The sequence below is a fragment of the Gadus morhua genome, chromosome 11 (genome assembly GCF_902167405.1).
Source record: "Gadus morhua chromosome 11, gadMor3.0, whole genome shotgun sequence".
Classification (NCBI taxonomy): Eukaryota; Metazoa; Chordata; class Actinopteri; order Gadiformes; family Gadidae; genus Gadus; species Gadus morhua.
The window spans coordinates 23,057,158-23,078,533 of record NC_044058.1 but is presented as its reverse complement, the minus strand read 5'-3'; the positions used below and the strand labels follow the sequence as shown (position 1 = coordinate 23,078,533).

The window sequence follows — 21,376 nt, the reverse complement described above, 5'->3', positions numbered from 1 at the left end:
CCCCTTACCTACCCACACACACACACACGCTCACAAACACACACACACCTCTCCTTAACCACCCGCACACATGCAAAAACACACACATCCCCATACCCACAACACACAAACACACACTCACACATCCCCCTACTCACCGACACACATACGTGAACAGACACGCACAAATGCACATGAACACACACACACACACCAATAAATACATACAAACACCCCCCTCCCCCCCCACCACACACACACACACACACAAGTCCCCCTACCCACCCACCCACTAACACACAAACACACACACACACGCACACGCACACACACACACACACAGACACCGCACACACGTACACACACTATCAAAGCCTTCTCTGTGTCCATAAATGTGGGATCCTTTGTGTTCATAAGCTATACGTTTGGCAGGCGTCCGCTGCCTTGCATGGGCGGCAGGAACATGAACGGACATGTTCTGTTGACTTTGGAGGGCCTTCTCGCCACTAACTGAAACAAGTTAACGTCGCTAAATCGGTTTCTAGAACAATTGCCCCGCTGAGATCGATAGGAACATGAAGGAAGGGAGAAGGAAGAATGGGCGTTTGAGTTATAGTGTCTCGAAATTTGATATTTTTCCACATTTGAGCTAGTCAACTTGAATTAGAGAGTGGCGGGTAAGTCTAAATGTATTAATAAAGTCCCTTTTAAGAACACTGCTCAACAACAGTTGAGATGTAGACGTATTGTACACATTTTCACAACACTGCTTTTTGTTCACTAGGGGAACAAAGCAGAAAGGCCGGGGAACAAGTGTTTGGACGTAACACTTCTGCTGATACGTGAGCTCCATATACATGGCCATGAAGCCAACAGGACGATGAGGACTTACATGGGCCAGAAGAAAGTGGCGGCCTTGAGGCCCTGCTTGATGGCTGTGATCCAGATCTAGGAGAAGCAGGCGGGGAGAACAGGTCAGGGGCATGCTTCAGCAACACTCACATCACCGTGCAGCCAGGCACTGAACCAGTCATTCAAACTGTCCCCACTTTGCACCAGAGAAGCCTGTGTGACCCTGGGCAGAGCCAATGCGTTCCAACACCAGGTTATCTCTATGATGATCATATCATATTGCACTGTGTTCATAGTGCAACTTCACCCTAGTGCAACTAACCCTAACCCTCGTGATGAGCAGAGGAAATAACTTGCATTTTAAAACCTCATTGACAGAATACTCCTAACCGTAACCCTTTACAATAAGGGTATATTAACAAACATTTGTAACATTAAATAATGCAGTAATAGCAATTATTCTACTTCATTTAAGAATGCTCGATTCTGATTGGCTGGGAGGGGTGCATTAATCCGGCATATTGCCCGCTGACTTGTCGGTTCTACTTGCTGCTGACTGAGCACTGTAGATCAATACGCCGCTTGTATCGTTTTTTTATCACATACATTTCAAACATAAGGTCCGTTGTAAAAATAAACCAAGGAGTGCATGTTTGATCGATCGTCATTAAAGCTGACTTGATACGAATGTAACAACTACGTTGTTAAACTAGTGATCAGTTGCAACCTTGTGTGGTTGCTATAGAGACGCGTTACCTACAGTTGAGCTAACGTTATTCACCGTAGTTCTAAAGGGAACTACTTTTCGAGGGAGATGTAGTTAAACAGAGCATACATTTAATAAGCATGCAATACGAATAAGAAAAAGGCTAATTATTAAAGTATATGAATTGTTTTATTATGTTGGCCGGCGCGAAGTAGAATAAACGGAATAATCACCTCAAGGCAGGGCAATAAACAGTTTGATATGCCCGGCTCGCGGAAGGTTACCGCCCTCGACTTCGTCTCGGGCGGTAAGCCGTCCACGAGCCGGGCATATCAAACTGTTTATTGCCCGGCCTCTCGGTGATTATTCCTTACTTATTACACTGCAGGAGCATAGGGTTATGGTTAATCGACATTAACACCTTTACCTTAGTTTAAATCCAATTCAAAACAACTTAAATCATCTTCACACTAGGGGTGGTCTTACGAGAAGCTAATAGATGGCATGTACCATGATGCACCATGATGCACCATGGATTCCAACATGAGGATAGATTAACAAGGAAAACAAAGGTTAAGTAATATGAAAAGAGGGAGAATAGGGAGGGAGGAAAGAGGAAGGAGGGAACTCACGGGCTGCCCGCCCCACCAGCGATGGTTGAGTTTCTCTCTGCCCTTCAGGGTGAAGGTTGAATCAAACCCGGGGTCATGCATGGAGTTCCCAACGATCCCGTGAGACTCCGGGTAGAGGCCCTGCGAAACATTTAAAAAATAATGGATCTAGTGATCTTTAAAGATCTCTAAATTAAGCAAATATTGCATGAATCTGACATAATCGTTAACCCCACTATAATGATTGTGATGTTGTATGTGTGTGTTTGTGTGTCTGTGTGTGGGTGTGTGTGTTTGTATGCGTGTATGTGTGTGTGTTTGTGTGTGTATGTGTGTATGTGCATGTATGTCTGTCTGTACGTTTGTCTGTAGGTGTTTGTGTGTGTGTGTGTGTGTGTGTGTGTGTGTGTTGGGGGGGTAAACATACCGTGGCCAGGGAGTAAAGGTTGGGGAATGTTTTGGATGGATAAACCGGTCTCATGTAGGGTGCATGAGTACCACATGTTCCTAGGAGGGGGAAAAGGCTGCGGTTAGTTGTTTTAGTGAGATCATTTAGCATGGTCCAACCCTATAATGTGGGCAAAACGCCTGCATGGTTGCATGGTTGACTTGCTGTGTGAGTTTGTGTGTGAATGTCATCATGAACCTTTTTTTGGACGCTTTGGATGAAAGCGTCTGCTAAATCCCCTGAATGTAAAAATTGTAATGTGCTTAAACAGTTAAGCTCCTTCAACCTGATCTATTGGAAAAATAGCAAGAAGAGTAAGACACATTTTGGTAGGCAAATAATTCCGTGTCAATCCTCGGAACCATGAAGTAAAAACAGGTGTCCCGATACGAGGCCAACGTACGCAGCTTCTCGATGTTGGGCATGACGCTGCCGCCCCGCTTCATGTAGGACGCCCTGAAGCCGTCCACCGACAGCATGATGAGTGGGGGACGCACAAACCTACACAGACGCACACACACACACACAAACACGCGTACACACACATAAATACAAAAACACCAACATTAAATTACTAAAAGCAAGCAGTTATTTCAGTCCAGCAATGAGCTTGAGTAATCGCTGAAAATGTGATGGTGGAGGTGCTGGTGATGGCAAAGGATGACTTGCTATCGTTATGAAACATGACAACTATGAAGATGATGTTAACATAACCACAAAAAATATTTTGATTTGTCAGCTAAATGATAAATCTGGTATATAATCTCCTTTGTAGTATATTTATAATTTCCTGAAGCATATTGTACCTTTCTAGAACATAAGGCCCTAAACAGGTTGTGGCCTTTGACTGATTTCAGAGCCGATCTGACTTTGTGTTGTTCTGTGCATCTGACGATTGAACCATTGAACTTGAGAGAAGGCCCACTGGGGCTCCAGCGGCCTGCAGCATGGGCCCACGCTGGGCAGAGGGTCATGCGTGTTCCTCTTACCCAGCAGGGCACTCCGGGGCCCGGATCTCCTCACACTCCTCCTGCAGCCATGGTGTGTCTCCTGCAGGGAGAAGGGAGGGGTGTGTGGGGAGAGGGGAGAGGGGAGAGGGGAGAGGGGAGAGGGGAGAGGGGAGAGAGTAGAGGGGAGAGGGGAGAGAGTAGAGGGGAGAGGGGAGAGGTGAGAGGGGAGAGGGGAGAGGGGAGAGGGGAGAGGGGTAGAGGGGAGAGGGGGAGAGGGGAGAGGGGAGAGGGGAGAGGGGAGAGGGGTAGAGGGGGAGAGGGGAGAGGGAAGAGGGGAGAGGGGAGAAGGGAGAGGAGAGAGGAGAGAGGGGAGAGGGGAGAGGGGAGAGGGGAGAGGGGAGAGGAGAGAGGGGAGAGGGGCGAGGGGCGAGGGGCGAGGGGAGAGGGGAGAGGGGAGAGGGGAAGGGGAGAGGGGGAGCAAGGGGAGGGAGCTGGTTAATAGATGACAGGTGTTTAATCGAAGAAAATAAGAAAACCGGCCGGTATGGTCAAACAACAATCCCGGTTTCTTTAACCGATATTTCACCCTAAAACTGGGATTTGGAGGGAGGGGCACACTCTGGCAGGATGCTGGCTTTGCATGGACATCCTTGGAGGTATAGTATGTCTGTTGAGGAGCGTAGCGGCTGGAATCATCGTGCGAGCAAATCGGCCGCATACCAGGCACACACGCGACCGATAGCGTGGGCTAACTTGGGGTAGGTCTTATTGGTTTTTAAATAATCTGTTTTCTCTCATAATGTTTGCTTAATTTAAATAACCTTGACTTACTCGTTAGGTATATACTAGTCTCAAAAATCAGGCTTTAGATTAACATCTAAAGTCTGACGGCAAACAAACTCAAATCATGTGTGAAGGGGGGGCCTTTCGGGGGCCCAGATCTGTAGGCGCATATTTGTCTGGCTTGGAAACAAACTGTCCGGCGGAAGCATAACAAACGTGATACGGGAAGGGGATACAAAAACAAAAAGGTTGTGTCTGTCGACACTTGTAGAAGAGCTAACAGGACCTGGGCGGTGCTTGGCTCAGGAGGTACAGCGGCTCGGCTGGTAACCGGAAGGTTGCTAGTTCGAACCCCGGCTCCTACTAGATGAGTCTAGGTGTCCCTAGGTGAGATTAACCAGCTCCCTCCCCTAGGGTGAGGAGACTAAGGCACCTCACCCTAACTGCTCTAGACGAGCTAGCTGTTGCCTTGCATGGCTGACTCCGCCGACGCTGGGTGAATGATAAGCAATATTGTCAAGCGCTTTGAGTGGCCACCGGTTAGAAAAGCACTTTATAACATTTACCTGTTGGCGTAACCCGTCATGCCAATGTGTTCTGCCCTGATTGCAAGACTCTTCTACAGCGCTATTACCGTAGTGCTGTATGCCAGCCACACGCAAACTAATCTTTTCCTGTACCAGTGGGAAGACAAGCGAAAAACTTCCTGTCCGGACACCAACGTCCTCATACAAAGTGTCTGTAAAAGTTTGAAATCAAATCTGTGTAGTCGACCCACCACGGTAAAAATACATTTCTTCAAATCTTCTTCTGAAACCTCCATCTTGCGACCCTCAATGAGTCACTCCCTGAATTCGTATGAAACTCTAGGTATAAAATAAGGAAACCCTGTGCAGTTTTCCACCCGAGAAGTTTGGCTATTGCATTATCGAGTTTCTGAATCTGAGATTAGGTATATATAACTCCTTGCGACGCCTTGGAGAGGGAAGGTCGAATTCATTTTTACTGGAACCGACTGCTGTGTTGTTTGTTCTGAGCAAGCTCTTATTTTATTGGCCGGGGGACATTTCTTTCCAACAGGTAAAAGTAGAAACAGACCCAAAAAAGAAATGAACTGTATCCATTCAATAAAAAATAAATAAAAAATAAAAAGCGAAAAAAGCGATAAAGCGATAATAAAAAGCGAAAGCTGCAAACCTCTACAGAGATTCTTGTAGTTGGTGCAGCAGTCTCCTCTGGCCAGGCAGTCCTCAGAACAATGGCAGGCGTGGAGGTCGTTGCGGGCCTCGCCACAGCGGTCCTTACTACACTCGTAGCCGCCCTCTGTACGGAGACAGCACAGAGAACGTCATCTGACTGGAAGTACACCATTGCTCCCAGTTACTCCCACACACACCAACGCGTACAGACCTTTGGTCAAATTGTCGAATAATGTTCTTCTTCAATGCTAAATTGTTTGACCATTGTCAACTCTCATGTGAAGCACGTCAGGCAAGTCATCTGAAGTTTTTCTAATCATTAATTAATTACATTGATAATTATCATTATTAATTAATTAATTTGATTTCCGATTTTGAATTTATGTAGTGAAATTCCTCAAAAGTAAACCTGGCCCCTAAATATGGCAGTGGCACTATTCAGCATGCTACTGTAGCTGCTATGTGCTACCTACACCACCTATTGCAGAAGGTGAGTGCAGCACCAAATGAGAAACAGCTTTGTGCTCAAGAACAATGCAGGAGGCTACGATTACTTGCTGTTTTATGCTTCTACAGACCACCTACTTGAAGGAGAGAGTCTGAATTAAAAACAGACCACCAACATGGGCCTGTGTGTGTGGCTGTCTAAATGTGTTTGTGTGTTTAGTTTGTGGGGGGTATAGCCGGCAGAACAGAGGAGTAGAAGAAGTGATCAAAGAAAAAATTATGAATATCTATTGTGGCGTACATTGGAAAATGTTTTGTGCACAACTAACTGGATTTCTAGATAAACAAATGGCGCAACAATTCTTGCTGATAAAGGCCATTGATAATATGATTGGACTTTGAAGAAGGATCATGAAAGCCAACATTATTAAAAAAGGTCACTGAATGTCAAAAGCATTTGCCATTGACATACAATACATAGAAGTACAATACTGTAATAAGTTGATATCGAGAACTAAAACATTATCCAACGCCCCTAGGAGTGATGCAAATCCCATGTGTTTGTGTACATGTGTTGTTGGTAGGTGTGTAGGTTTTAAATGGGTTTGCTGTGTTTTTTCTTGCATGTGTTTGCGCTGAATAAAAACTCTGAACGAACAGCCAACGGAGAGTAGGAGAGCGCCAGGCTACCCGTGCGGAGGCAGAGCCGGTCGAAGTCGGAGCAGCAGCTGCTGTAGGTCTTACACAGGTTGTCACATCTGCAGTAGGGCGGCTCCGTCTCGTGGAGCTCAAAGCACCGGCTCTTACAGGAGCCAGAGCCCGGCAGATAAGCAGAAGCATAGCGAGCTGGTGGACGGAGAGGGAGGACGGGAACACACACACACAGACACACACACAAACACACACACACACACACACACACACACACGGTATGTTACGATACAATATAATTATAACAATTACTATAACACTATCACTACTATTGATAAAGTAACTCTGATCTTAACTTCAGTTCACTGTAAAATGCTTTAGGTTCTAATAAGCAAAGCAGTTCTGAGGTTATAATATGTTTTCGTACAACAATGTCACCCAATCAGGATCAAATGACTGGAATACTGTATAGTTTTGAGGATGAAACATCAAGTCATTCCGTTTGGTTAGGGTTGGGGGGGGGGGGGGGGCCTGTGGGGGGACATACAGCGTCTTGACTGCAGGGGGGAGTATGGGCATGTTGGGAGCGCAGCGGATCGGCTGGGTGGATTGGGGCTGATTGCGGACACCTGCTCGCAATCGGACCAATCAGGGAGTGTGTATTTACGTGCCTACTTATCTTGTAGTGAGAAGGGACTCGGGAGCAGAGAGACAAGGACTGGAGCACATGAACTACGTTGTGAGAAAGTCTCTGTCAACGCTCCCTGGGACCGCGGTGGCGGATTTATAATTTCTGGAGCGTCGTAATTCATGCAAATAAAAGACTTAAGTGTGCTTCCAAGCAACCCTGGTGTCCATTCGCTCATTGAACTTGTTACAGGGCGATACAAAAGCCATATAACTGTTGATGAACCCTTTTAAAGAATCGACAGTTGGCAGTACTAAAGCTACTAGTTTGAAGGATTTTTACCAAACCCAATTCAGTTACATGCTCAAATTAAAATGAGTCTGTATGTTGCTAGCGAGTCGACACTGTATGTTTCTAGGCAAGGTATAAACAGAATGTGCAGGTTTTTAAGAGGAGATTCCATTAGGGACAAATTGCAACAGTCATAACAAGATGTTCTTGTCGTGTGGGATGTGTGTGTGTGTGTGTGTGTGTGTGTGTGTGTGTGTGTGTGTGTGTGTGTGTGTGTGTGTGTGTGTGTGTGTGTGGGTGTGGGGGGGAAAAAGAGAGAGAAAAGAGAATCAGTGTGATTCTAACCTTAACATTAAAGATCGTTAAAGATAGGTCTTATTAAAAGTGGAGTAGCCTATATCCTGTTTGAGGTCTCACTTACAAACTTCCGGCTCTAGAGTGCCTTTAAAGTGTATTACCGATCCTGCTCATTAGCTAGTTCGGCTACATATGTAAGAAAAAAGCATAGATGAATTGTTACTCAAGCCAATCTAATATCGTCCCTGGCCTGGGGTGTAACTCTTTTGTCTTCTCGAAAAGTTAGAATGGACACAGCACATAGCTAAAAAAATATTTGCCCGCTTTTATAGTGTTATATGAGGCTAAACGCGAGTTCCTTCGTGTCAGCAGGGGTCATAGAATCTGGGGCCAACAAATGGGCCCTGAGTTCATATAAACTCAAGGTAGAGCCAGGCAAACATGCTCACTCACACTCTCTCTCGCTCTCTCTCTCTCTTTACGTCTCTCTCAAAAACACACACGGATCTCTCAATCGCCACCAAACAGGGACACAGTGATCTCTTGTGCCCACTAATACCCACCCACCCACACACACACACACACACCTATACAGTCTATGGCACACACGCAGACTGACACACTGACACACACTTGCCCAACAGACGTTGCTTACTCATGCCCTATGTGCTGGCAGGCCCTTCTGATAGAAAATAAGCCTGAAAGTAAATTATACGTTAGCTAGAGAAAACCCTGAGCTACACTGGTTGCCTATATGGAAAGTTAGCTTTCATTTAATTGCGCGTTGCCAGTGTTTAAGCTAACCACATCCAGGAGACTGGATCTGTGTCACTCTGGGTTTGCCCGGGTGATTGATTGCCTCTGAAAGCCACACAGGTTTTGACAGTTTGTACACCGATAGAAACAAAAAATCTTCTATGAAATGCTTTATTTATTTTTTTGGGTCCACTGTTGTTTCGTAAGTTTGGCCTGCCCACGCCGAATAGCTTCAGGCTCCGTCCTGTACAGCCAAGAAACATTCACACAAGTCCAAAATACACGGAACACACCGCCTCAGCTGAGCCTTTTGGGCACCGAATTACCCCGAAGGTGTTGCTTTAACTTGTATGTTGGATGTGATTTGATGCCACTAATGTGATATGTGAGGTTAATGCGGCCAAATACAAAAAAAAAAACTAAGACAACACATTTGAACAAACTTGCTTGTGAATGACCTTCTTCAATCAAAATGGATGCCTTTTATTTTGGTCTGACTCGTCAAAGGGTCTGAGAATGTGTAACTACTTACACTCAGTCCTGGGAGAGCCTCCCCCCTCTCCAGACCGTCTGGGCCGGTCGTAGACGAATCCCCCGCACAACTCACAGTTACACAGGGCGGACAGGACGCACAGCACCTGAAACGATACACACACACCTGCACATTACAACGCTTCGTTCAAAGTGCCAGCCTTCTCCTGTAGTGGCTGGTGAATGTCTCCCTAAATTGACTTTCTAATTAGTTTTTTGGTCGGATTGAATATGTATTTATGTGTCAGTTTTAGACATAGATCTCACTTGCAAAAAGAAACAAAGTTCCAGATGTTCAATATATCGCACAATTCAACCTCTGTTAAAGTAGTTAAAACTGAGGCCATTTGAATCACAAAGAGGTCTTTCCAGCAGGAAACATATCAGTTTGCATTAATACCTTGAATTAAGAGGTGTTACCTTCCTTTCTTACATATTGGGATTAATATTAGTTGACCTGGTGAGTTCTCCTGATCCAGATGTGCTGGACTTCTTAAAGTGAAGGAAAATACTATGTTTCAGCATGTCCCCACTGACTTGGTGAACTTCATGTAGGGCCTATATATTATACATTCCATATAAATAATATAAGCCAAAGAATGAGTTACTTTCCTTTTTATCTCTGCACCAGGATACTCATAGGGAGTGTTAACTATGTGCTATTACACATATCTAAATAATATTCAGGCCTATAGGAAAAGAAAAGATCCAACATTTCAAACAGTCACGTGCCCGTTTTTTTTCCATAAAATGGACTGATGAGGTCACCAACAAGGTGGGTCCATAGTGGCCGAAAACATGTTTCAAACTATAGGAGGCCAGTGCTACACAATTTCCCCCTTGCGTTTTCTCCATATATTGTTTTAAACAAACACATGTATTAATGTGTATTTGCTGGAGTTCAATCAACAACTGTATCTAGCGATGCATTACTCTTTAACTTATTGTATAGCTTATATTCCCACCTGCCCCCTCTGTAGCAAGACACATCAATATTTTCTCCTGAACCAAATACATATTGAGAGACAAATTATCTGATTTTGTAAAGGTTGGAAGGGTTTTAGCCTATATACAAAAGTGTTCTTAATCACACGAACACAAGTGATGGCTGAAGTAAAAAACTGACATAGTAGTTGAATGGGAACATCCTCATAACCTTGGGCCCTTCTGAACCGAACACGCATAGGACTCCTTGTTTACATCTTGGTACACTCTCTTCAGCGTCTCATCATGAAGATTTCCAAAGCCTCCATGCAAAGCACATTGTATGAAGCTCAAAGGAACTCTTACAACTTGTTTATTTATCACTAGTATTGTCCTCCTAACTGTTGAGAACAAATAGGCCTACAGTAATTAATTTAGATCACGGAGTTCAACATGAAAGTGACTCTCTTGGCAAGTATCATTTTCATCATCAAATATAATTTTCCTTTTGTGCAAGAGTTCTGAAGAAACACTAGAGAAACCAATTCAGAAATGCACCCCCTAATTTTGAATGTCTTGTTTATCTCTGATGGCACAGTCTTGGGAGCTAGGCCTACTTTAATTGCTTTTATAAGGACGCCACACAGAATGCATACACTTGACACTTCCAAAATACCTAATTGCAGGCTTAATCCCAGGCCAGCCAGTATTCATTAAATATATGTAGTGCAGCACATGCCAAGGCTAGATACTCTGAACCCATAGAGAAAAAACAGAGACCGAAGTTTAGCAGAACCAGGTGACTTAAAACAACCATTTCCTTGTGCGACAAATATGCCAAAAACCGCAGGAAAGGGTCGAAAACCACGGGAGTAAAAGTGGATACCTGCTACCCAACCCCAAGTATTTCCAAACTTTTTTTTAATTTACAGTCACCTGTCATCAGCCATTAGGACGTCAAGCCCTTTCGGTTCTCACAAAAAAACGTTCACTCGATTTTGAGGGAGGTGAACGGGGACCACCCGCGGTACATGGTCCATGAAAGAATAAACCCTTTGGCGTCTCATGTGATGAAGATAACCGCTCTGATAACAGTGCAAGTTATATCCCAATAACGAATATTTTAATCAAATAATTCTAGACCCAAACAACTTAGGAAGCCTTACCGTACCAGTTTATCCAACAACATGTTCAAGTGTCAGAGTACGGTCCTGTGCTGGAGGTGGGGGAAGGAGTGATGCTGAACGTCGAGACGCCAACCTCTAGTCGAGGGACCGGGGAGGGAGGAGACTGGGGGCGGGGCCAGGATGCGGACTGCCTTTTAATTGGTTGAAGGGCTCGAGGAGGACCGGGCCACTACTGTGGTTGTTAAATATTTAAAAAAATATATACATTTTAATTATCATAAATGAGTGGAAGCGAGATAGAAAGCGAAGAACGCGCGAGAGAGCGAGGGAGAGAGAGCAAAGGTCAAACAGCCTACTGGAAGTTAATACCGACTTTCCATTGGGAGAGGGGGGTAGGGGGGGTACAAATGAAAGGATGAAAGGTCAGCCCAGGATACTGAACCCAAAGCCTGGCTATACACACACACATCACACATGTTACAATTCAGGCTTGTTTTCTTGATAAATCGACATGACACCATCACCTGCCCACCAGAAGAAAACTTCCTTCTCCCTTTAAATCACTGCTGCGGTCACTGCCGTCATTTTACCAATGTGAAAATAAAGCGTTGATATTGTTTTAAACATTGAACATGCCCCATATATTCTGAAGATTTTTAAATACAAACAAAACCTTTTCATTTTTTACAACTCAAAGAAACACTATCGTAATAATCGTACTTATTCAAATCACACAAAACAATCAAGATACTCTTCATCATTTTTTTCCTTTCTTTAATGAATGAAACCTGATTGCAGTGAACAGTAGAAAAACATTATAAAAACATGTTACACACAATTAAAGGTCATTCTTTTTTTTAAACCGGATCTATTTTCACATGTATCATTGTTGGATTATTACCATTACCATGGTGAAAAAAAGAATAAGAATCACATAACCTAAGAGCCATAAGAAACAAAAACATGGACATGGCCTAAAAAATTAAAACATTGTAATACTCTGGTTGTGACAATATCCAGGCTTCTCCTCTCCCATCATCACAACACCCTTTGCTGGCATAGCAGCATGAAGCTGACTTTACACTGAAGACTATGTTGTCACACACACATGCACACACGGATACACGCTTGCATTAACGGATGAATGACGGAATAATCCAACCGAGAATTCCTCTCACAAATCAAGATGTCTGCTGCTCCGAGACGAGGGATGGGTTCCAGTTGGGGAACATTTCAGGGAAGCTAGCCAGCGGGCGGCGTAGGCTATGGGGGCCAAACCATGGGCGACCTCCTCCCCCAGGTAGGGAACTCTCGGTGAAGGTTGGGTTTGAGTTCTGGAGTTGCGGAGGATGCTGGAGGTGGCAGTGAAAAGGTGGCTCGGGGAAATAAACAAACGTGTGTGTGTGTGTGTGTGTGTGTGTGTGTGTGTGTGTGTGTGTGTGTGTGTGTGTGTGTGTGTGTGTGTGTGTGTGTGTGTGTGTGTGTGTGTGTGTGTGTGTGTGTGTGTGTGTGTGTGTGTGTGTGTGGTAGATGACTCAGACAAGCCTAGAAAGCGGTGTCCTAAAAGCACAGGAACTCATTCATAACCGTGTGTGTGTGGGTTTGTGTGAATCTGTGTTTATGTGTGTGTTTATGTGTGCGTGTTGGTGTGTGTTTATGTGTGGTGATGGCATTGGGGCACGGAGAAGAGTGGTCAGGAGCTGTTGAACGCAACCAATCTACTTCAGGGAAACCGTTTACTCACACAGAGTTCATACGCCAAGGTGTGAACTCAAACCAGCTGTCATTGCAAGTTACAACGGCTCAATATCGATGTTTTTCAGTGAGTGTGCAGATAGGCTGGTCCTCGCTTGAACATTGTAGAGGTGTGTGAAGTCCACACATATGGTTGAGTTTATGAACCGAGAGCGGATCATCAGAGTAGGGTCTGCGGGTGGCATCCACTGATCTACCTGTGGACAAAACATGGGCATGGATTTAGTAGCGTGAAGGAAGCGCGACCCTGGCAATGACGGCTCTACTTTTGAGTTTGTACTTTTCTTCCTGCTTCAAACAAATAAAACTGGCTGTTGGAGAAGATCATTCTAAATCAAAAAACGTAATCAATGGTAGCGGTCATGTCACACACACACACACACACACACACACACACACACACACACACACACACACACACACACACACACACACACACACACACACACACACACACACACACACACACACACACACACACACCTCTAGTCGGACAGGGAGGGAGAGTGCATGGAGCGGCCGCTGGCGGGGCTGTTGCTGTAGGGGTGGGCCGGGTCCTTGTCGCGCTCCTTGTCCTTGCTCTCGTGCTTGTGCTTGTGCTTGTGTTTGTGCTTGTGCTTCTTCTTCTTCTTCTTGTGCTCGTGGTGGTGGTGGTGGTGGTGGTGGTGGTGGTGGCCGCTGCCTCCGCCGCTGCCGTGCTCTCCCCCGTGCTTGGCCGTCCCCGAGGGGGTGGTGAGGACGGTGGCGGTGGAGGAGGAGGAGGTGGAGGAGGCCATGGCGGCGGCGGCGGCGGTGGTGGTGGTGGGGCCCTCCTTGGTGAAGGAGGGCAGGGGCGTGGCGGGCATGGACAGCAGCGCCTGCTCCAGCCCTGGGGGCTCCTTGCCTATTGGTGGAAAAAACGAAAAGCGAGGGGAGGAGGAGAGAAGAGAGGGGGTTTACCGGCACTGCAGACTGCATGGTGTAAAAATGACTTTCCCCTGGGGGGGGGGGGGAGACAATAAAGTGTTGATTGTGCCAGAAACATGGACGCGCTAATGAGTGCTCCGTCCCAGCTACCTAGCTTTTCGTGCATCATGTTGTTTTTATTTAGAAAATAATGCCTTAAACAGGTAGTTTCCCTCAATAAGTATTCCCATTCTGACTCTTCTCTTTGCATCTGCAAACAAATAAAGAATTGAACTGCGCAGATGGATATTCGGATGTATTTAATTACGTACCCTGTGGATGAGGTGAATAAAAGGGTTTAAGTTTAAAATGATTGAATTCCCTAACTCAATATAAAGACGATACTGTGAATAAGCTCTGGGTGTGTGCAGTGACCTGGTGTGGAGGGTCTGTCCAGGAGGGTGAGGTGATGCTGAATGAAGCCTTGGCTGTCGTGGACCGACTCCATGTCGATGTCCTCCTCCTCCATGGTGTTGAACTGCACACGCGCACGCACACGCACACGCGCACACACACACACACACACACACACACACACACACACAAAATGGTTAAACCACGCTCTCCACCGACGACCAGGGCCTTTCCCTTCCCCGCCGTATCGCTGGAGGAAGCCTCACCCCCCGTACCCGGATCTTGTAGCGTCGGCCGCCGTCCTCGTCATGCGGCTGCAGGATCTGCCCCGGCTCCGGGGGCGAGCCCAGCGGGGTCTCGGCCTTCCTCTTCAGGCTGGGGGGCGGCTGGCCCACACCGCAGACCCCCGAGGAGATGGGGTCCGGCTCCTCGTCCAGCTGCTGATGGGACGGGAGGCACAGGGGGGGGGGAGGGGGGGAGGGTGAGTGGGTGAGGGACAGCCACGTGGGAGGGTTGAAAAGCGGGCGAACTCTCCATGGGCTTTGGAGAAGGAACCACTGTGACAAGACTGAAAAGGCGTCATCGTGAAATTTACATTTAGCAGACTCTTTTTTTGACCTACAATAATTACATTTGTCAGAAGACAGAAACAACAAATCCATTGCTGTCGGTACAGTAAAGGGGTTCATACTGTAGAAACAAGCGCCAAGCACTTAGAATCACCAGGTTGACCCAGTCCCCGTATACAACTAGGATAAGATAATACACAATGCACTACTTTTAAGTTCAAGCGACGCCATCAGCAACTGTTGATTCAGAAATGTAATCACATTCACGCTCTCAACGTCTGACAACCATTAAACGCTAAAGGAAGGACGTCCTCGTTTGTGAGTGAAAGTAGACGCTCGCCCCCCCCCGGAGAACCCAAGCGTGGCGGGGTTTACTCCGCTCACCGAGGCGGAGTAGCTCATGCCGATGCCGTGGATGCCGATGCTGGCGGGGGTGTCCACCACCACGTTGCTCTGCCCCATCTCGGGCTTGATGGTGGGGTTGAGCACGGCCTTCTTCTCCTTGAGGTTCAGCACCAGGCCCAGCTCGGGGAGGGGCAGGCAGGAGGGCCGGGTCAGCCCGAACAAGGTGTAGTACAGGTTGACTGCGTCGCAGCGTAGGCGCCAGTCGTGGGAGGTGCCTGGGCCAAGACGACGGGGGACATAAATCAATCACAGAGAGCGTTAATCGCGTTCCGATACAAAGGTCTCACTTTTCTATGAAGAGCTAGGCTTGGGTTGGGATTTTTTTCCCATGTGATATCTGCATCCGTGTAAAGAATATAATGACAATAAAAAAAGCCTCACAATAGAGATACTCCATACACTACATTTTGCACAATATGCATCTATTGTCAAAGAAGTGGAAGTATTATGGCTGAACCATTCCAAAACGAGGAGCCTTCTATTGTGCTCAGGATCCCCGGTGCCAGATGGTTACGATTAAGGTTTGAGGAACCAACGTGGCTCTGACACATGGTAGCAGGACGTCCGAGCACACCTTCAATGCATCGGCCAACACCGCCGGGGAAAGAAGAATGTGCTGCGCACCGCAACAAAGACCAGGACAGCATTCCCAGCGTATCCAAGTCAGCGTGAACTCGGAGTCACTGCAGGCTCATTACATTCAGGCCCAGGGCTGAACAGGACATGGGGCTGATCTGATTGCCTGTCGACGAGGCAGGGGTAGGTAAACAAGCCGGACTGGGTGTTGTGGTTTTCGAGACAAATTGCCTCGGAAGTCCACGTTAATCCACGCTTCAAGGAGACGTTCCATTTTACTCCTGACCACAGGAGTATTTAACGGTCTCCGGAGAGTCAACATGAGCGCTGCTAATGTTTCACAAATCAGGGGGCACCCCCAGACCTTGGGCGACACGGGATCCTGAACGTATCATTAAAAAGAGAAGTCATTCGAGCAGCGGTAGTTTGATAGCGGCGATAAATCTCCAGCACAAACATTGCTGATGTCCGACTAAGTCTCCCCAAGGTTAGCCTGCCTGCACGGGGGGTAGTGGTGGTGGAGGTGGTGGAGGTGGTGGTGGCGGTGGTTTTGGTTAGCGGCTTTGGAGCCCATGTTACACGCATGGCCTGCAGCAGAAGGAACAAGCCGACACGCTAATTTCATAGTTCTTCATGTAGTTAGTGTGTGTGTGTGTGTGTGTGTGTGTGTGTGTGTGTGTGTGTGTGTGTGTGTGTGTGTGTGTGTGTGTGTGTGTGTGTGTGTGTGTGTGTGTGTGTGTGTGTGTGTGTGTGTGTGTGTGTGTGTGTCTCTCTCTCTCTCTCTCTAACCCACACGTTATTCCACCGTAGTATTGAGGTTACAGCACTTGGGTCCCGGTGTATTTGTCTTGGCACACTCAGCCCCGCTAAAACCCAGTCGGGCTACAGCCCCTATCAGCCACCCACACTCATTGACTTACAAACAAAACTTTGGGATAGTGCAATTCCAGGGGGGTCATCAGATATTCACTCCTGCTTGCCTGTAAGCCTACAAACATAAAGATAACATTTGCCACAACTGCAATATAATTGCCTTCAAGAATGTGGAGCTGTGCCCATCTCCCGTGTGTGAGGGGTCTCTCGGTGTTTGGGTTGGCCCACGCAGACGCCTTGCGTTCTGACAGACGACCCCCTAGTTGAAAATAACCCCTGTGAAACCCGAGGAAACAATGGTGGACCGCGGCGCTGGTCGTGCGAACGCTGAGAGCGGCGCGGAGAAAATAGACGCAAACGATTACGGTCAGGCGTTCAGGCAGTGTGCTGCAAATGTAATAATAAGGGTGATGAATAACATGTCCAGGCTCTTGAACATCCTCAAAGTGACAGCTAAGGTCCAGGCAGCATCTGATTCGTTGACGACACACACACACACACACAAAAGCAAATACGCACCAACGCCAAAGCCAAGTGCAACATCTCCCCACTGCCTCCTCCAACACACACACACAGACAGACACACACACACACACCAATTTCATAGAAGGGAGGAGATGCAAATATTGCGAGGCTTCCTGGAAACTGTTCACGCAATTAAGACTTGAGATGTCTGACAGCTCTCTGGAGCTGCTAATTCACTCTCTGCTTTCCTGTCAGGACAGCTTTGTGAAAAAACACAGCTGACGCCACCAGTGCAGAGGCTAAAGTAAATACTTTCAAATGTTTCTGCACAAAGTTCTGAGGGTAAAATGGTTTAAAAAAAAAAATAGACACCAAAATATTAAATCGTGAACAATGAATGAAAAATGTGTCCTCCACTACTATCATATTGTACAGGGATAATCTATACCGCCTCAGTTGTAATGCTGTTTTTGTATTAACACAAACATTTTAAATGTGAACGGTACCGTTGCATGAACACTATATAAAACTTAATAAAGTTTGCATTACACCAATTGGATGTCAAGATGGAAGCATAGCAAAAAGTACAGATTGTTGTATACAGAACTATATAAAGCTACAAAGGTTTGTGATTAAATGACTGCAGAGTAAGATAGCCTTTAGAACCAGAAGATATTTATCTTTTAAAACAACTCAAAAGTGAGACTGATCACCTTAAAGACGTACAAAATAAATAAACAAAGGGAAAGAGGTAAAATCCAGTCATGGTCAGCAAGGTGCTGGGAGAGTGTCTTTACTGATCCCTGTAGTACAAGGTGAGGCCCAAAGGTACCGGGTCTTCCAAGGTAGTGAGGCATCACCTATCCAAGGACCGACAGGGATTTCTTACTCGGTGCTCTTCAGGGACACTGCTCCATGTTAGGCCAAGAGAAAAACGAACACATCACAGAAAGAAACGCTAATTCATTTAAATTACTTCCCATTATATGTCATGAGGTGAAACAGGGTGAGAAAGAATTTGGCACTACCTCAAATTAGAATTTTAAATCGTTTTCCTGACGGAAACGTGAAAGTCTGAGACCTCGGAGGGACGGAGAGGCGGTGCTCTGCCCCTAGCCCCCCGAGCAACACGCGGAATGGAAACATAACTCCACCTAACAGGGAAAAGTGAGACGGAGGCGAAACGTGGAGGAAGTGGGTATAAAAGGGTCTCCCCCGCTGGGACACAGCTGACTTCCTGGTGGGCTACTGACAGTGCGGGCAAAACACTTTCTGACAGAAGTCTGTCCAGTATCCCGCAGGTTGAGTCATAAACGACCGCCCCTCTCAACGGGACTTTGATAATATACCGGCTGGAGCAGGTAGGGGAGACGGTGGCGGCCGTACAGACAGTTTGGTCTTGTTTTGGACCCAGGACCCGGATTTAGTACCGCCTCACACTTGACTGATGCTGATATGTTTTATTGAATGTGGAGGTAAGAAATCTCCCCGAGATTGTTTAAGCACCTGGAGAACGCTCCTTAATGTCGACCCCACGGCCAGACTGAAGACACGCTGTCCAGACCGTATAGGGGTAAACTACCTCATAGATAAATCTTGTTTTTCAGAGTTTTTTTATTTGCTAAATAATGAGGATATTGTCTGACTGTGGGGGAAACTAAACTGACAATCTGCAATTATTTAACTTCTGCTCTATTCCACATTGTAGAGAGAAAAGTATATGTGTTATGGGAAAAAAATAGAATAGGAAAAGTGCCATTGAGAATAACAATTTTGCCATGAAACATATGCTGGTTAAGTCGTTTTTGAGTGCAGAGTTCCATGATGGAAACGCGGAGCGTGTATCAATCCAAAGTCGTTGCACACTCATTTCCCCCATTTCTGGTTGCACTCAAAAATATCAACCAACAGTATCGGTTTGTTTTAAGAGGCTGGTTCTAAAACTAAACTTAAACACAACTTTGGTCCAAGTCTAAGAGGGGAAAACGAAAAAAAACACCTGCCCAAAGGCTATAGCGCATTTACGGTCAGATTCTCCATAACACTGTACACCTCAAAATGATATCAGACCACTCTGCTGCATAAGACCTTCTACTCTTTCAAGTCATAAAAAATGGATACATGGCAGCTGCCCCATGTGAATCTAATTAAATCCCATGCCCGCTTGTGCGTGCGTGTTCACGGGCATACACACACACATATATATATATATATATATATGCTCTCCTTGTGTTAAAGAGTGAGTGTTGGCTGGCTATGCTGGCGTTGGGATATACATTGAGTCTGCATGTCTGGGCTGCACACCACCTCCAGGTGTTCCGGCCCCCTGCACTCGCATTCTACCTCTGGTGGAGCCACGTGGGTCTGAGTGCAGGTGCAGCCCGCCTGGAGGACCATGAGAGTGTCCGTTGTTCCTGGCCACACATGTTGAGCTGCAACCCAAAATCAGAAGGGGCTGATTCTGTATTAAAGATTCCTCTGTTGACGCTATGCCATCGATGGTCGTGGTGGTGTGCCTGGTCTAGGGCTACTGGGCATTAATTTGAATTTAATAGCGATTGATTGATTTTTTGCATTAAACGATCACCAAACTAATATAATCAAATTTTCATTAACTTTTTGACCGTTTTGTGTATTTTTTTAAGGCGTAATTCAGAGTTCTCAGCTAAAGTGTTTTTTGGGAGAGCCATGCTGAATAAATACATCATGTTTTCAAAAATAATCGTTTTGAATAATCGCGATTTCAATATTGACCAAAATAATCGTGATTATGATTTTTTTATACAGTCGAGAAGCCCTAGCCTGGTCCGCAGACACACTGCAGACATTTTCGTGCGGGCATGTGCACATACAGGACATCAGTCCAGCAGTCCAGCGCCAAAGTTAATAGCCAATATCCGCCATCACTAATAAAGACCGGAGGGAGCCTATTAACTATTTGACGCTACGCTTTACGTCTTCCCTAGCACTTAAACCTTATGATGAATGTGCACGGATCAACTCTAGAAAGCATTCAGTTTTCTTGCCCAGTAATTTTTTGGCGGAGGTGGTTCTCGCAGTAAACGCGAATAATTGAATCATAATTTAAATAAGGGCCTTCAGATACCTATGGAACCGTGAAACAATATTTTCTCTGTGAGGCAATTAAAAGAGGTCTTCCTCTTAGCGCGTTTGGCGGACGTGCTCCCAGTCAGGGTCTCTCACCGGAGTTCATGAGTTTCCAGAGCTGGTCGACCAGGGCTTCGGTGCAGAGCGCCGAGTCCGTGTCCTTGGTGAACGGGGGGTTGGTCGCCAGCATGCCCAGGATCTTGTGCCTGAGGGGAACGAAACCCAAGGATAACAGTGAGGGATGAGGAGGCAGCCCTGGGGAGGAGGACTGGGCAAACTGGGACTGAGTCAGCGTTGAGGTAGATGAGCTCATGCAAGGTTGCTGATTATTAAGCATTTATAGACATTATAGAGCCAACTGAGGAAAATATATTATAGTAATATAAGTATAATTATTATTATAATAATAATATATTAAGGTTTGAAAGTGCTGATAAAGGCCCTGTATAGCTGAACATATGACCTTATCTTAGCAATAACCATGAGTGAACTAGTGATCACCCAGTGTTGCACAACGGACCGACAGTGTTAAACGGATTGTGTTCAACGATGTGTGTGGCAGCAGAGACACAAAAGGAAGAAGAAGAAGAAGCAGCAGAAGCAGAAGCAGAAGCAGAAGCAGAAGAAGAAGAAGAAGAAGAAGAAGAAGAAGAAAGGGAGCAGTGCTTATTGATGGAACGGATTGTAAGGCGGGGCTTCGTTCAGCCCCATGAGACCCACCTGACCCAGTGGACCGGATCATTGTGCACCATGTCCATCAGCCAGTCCATCTCCACCGAGCTCCTCTCCACTGGAAGGACGAAAGCACAGCGTTTACTAGCACACACACACACACACACACACACACACACACACACACACACACAAGCAGAAACAGAAGCATTCTCTAGGACCTGGGGCGGCTGCTGCTCTTCCAAAGGGGTCATCCCTATGTTCCCCGGGTGCAAAGGGTCAGGGTCAGGTTTAGGGTTATGGTGAGGATTAGGGTGAGGGTTAACCCTCACCCTAACACTAACCAATCGGAGGAGAGACATTCTAACCAATCACAGAGGTGAAAAAGGCGGTACTTAGCCCTACCATCCTAAGAAAAAAAGATTTACTCGCAGGTTACCCGGTCACATACAAAGCGGGGAACATAGGACCCGG

The 21,376-nt window shown here is 46.2% G+C and overlaps 2 protein-coding genes across 3 annotated transcripts in view; both read right to left on the bottom strand.

The window, feature by feature from the left end:
- The window catches only part of enpp2 (ectonucleotide pyrophosphatase/phosphodiesterase 2), a 29,796-nt gene extending 18,488 nt beyond the window's left edge, over positions 1-11,308 (bottom strand). For both annotated transcript variants that reach the window (XM_030369852.1, XM_030369853.1), the window contains exons 1-9: positions 11,225-11,308; positions 9,131-9,236; positions 6,666-6,821; positions 5,527-5,652; positions 3,586-3,646; positions 3,000-3,097; positions 2,576-2,655; positions 2,170-2,289; positions 872-927 (exon numbers count right to left, since the gene is read on the bottom strand). In XM_030369852.1, coding sequence (XP_030225712.1) covers positions 872-927; positions 2,170-2,289; positions 2,576-2,655; positions 3,000-3,097; positions 3,586-3,646; positions 5,527-5,652; positions 6,666-6,821; positions 9,131-9,236; positions 11,225-11,242 — 821 coding nt within the window. In that variant the 5' untranslated portion in view covers positions 11,243-11,308. The remainder of the gene's footprint in view (positions 1-871; positions 928-2,169; positions 2,290-2,575; positions 2,656-2,999; positions 3,098-3,585; positions 3,647-5,526; positions 5,653-6,665; positions 6,822-9,130; positions 9,237-11,224) is intronic.
- A 629-nt stretch (positions 11,309-11,937) lies between these two features.
- taf2 (TAF2 RNA polymerase II, TATA box binding protein (TBP)-associated factor) overlaps positions 11,938-21,376 on the bottom strand; it is a 28,408-nt gene continuing 18,969 nt past the window's right edge. Inside the window, 7 exon segments of the mRNA XM_030370626.1 lie at positions 11,938-13,132; positions 13,419-13,818; positions 14,256-14,358; positions 14,510-14,674; positions 15,188-15,423; positions 20,327-20,436; positions 20,951-21,020. Coding sequence (XP_030226486.1) covers positions 13,421-13,818; positions 14,256-14,358; positions 14,510-14,674; positions 15,188-15,423; positions 20,327-20,436; positions 20,951-21,020 — 1,082 coding nt within the window. The 3' untranslated portion in view covers positions 11,938-13,132; positions 13,419-13,420.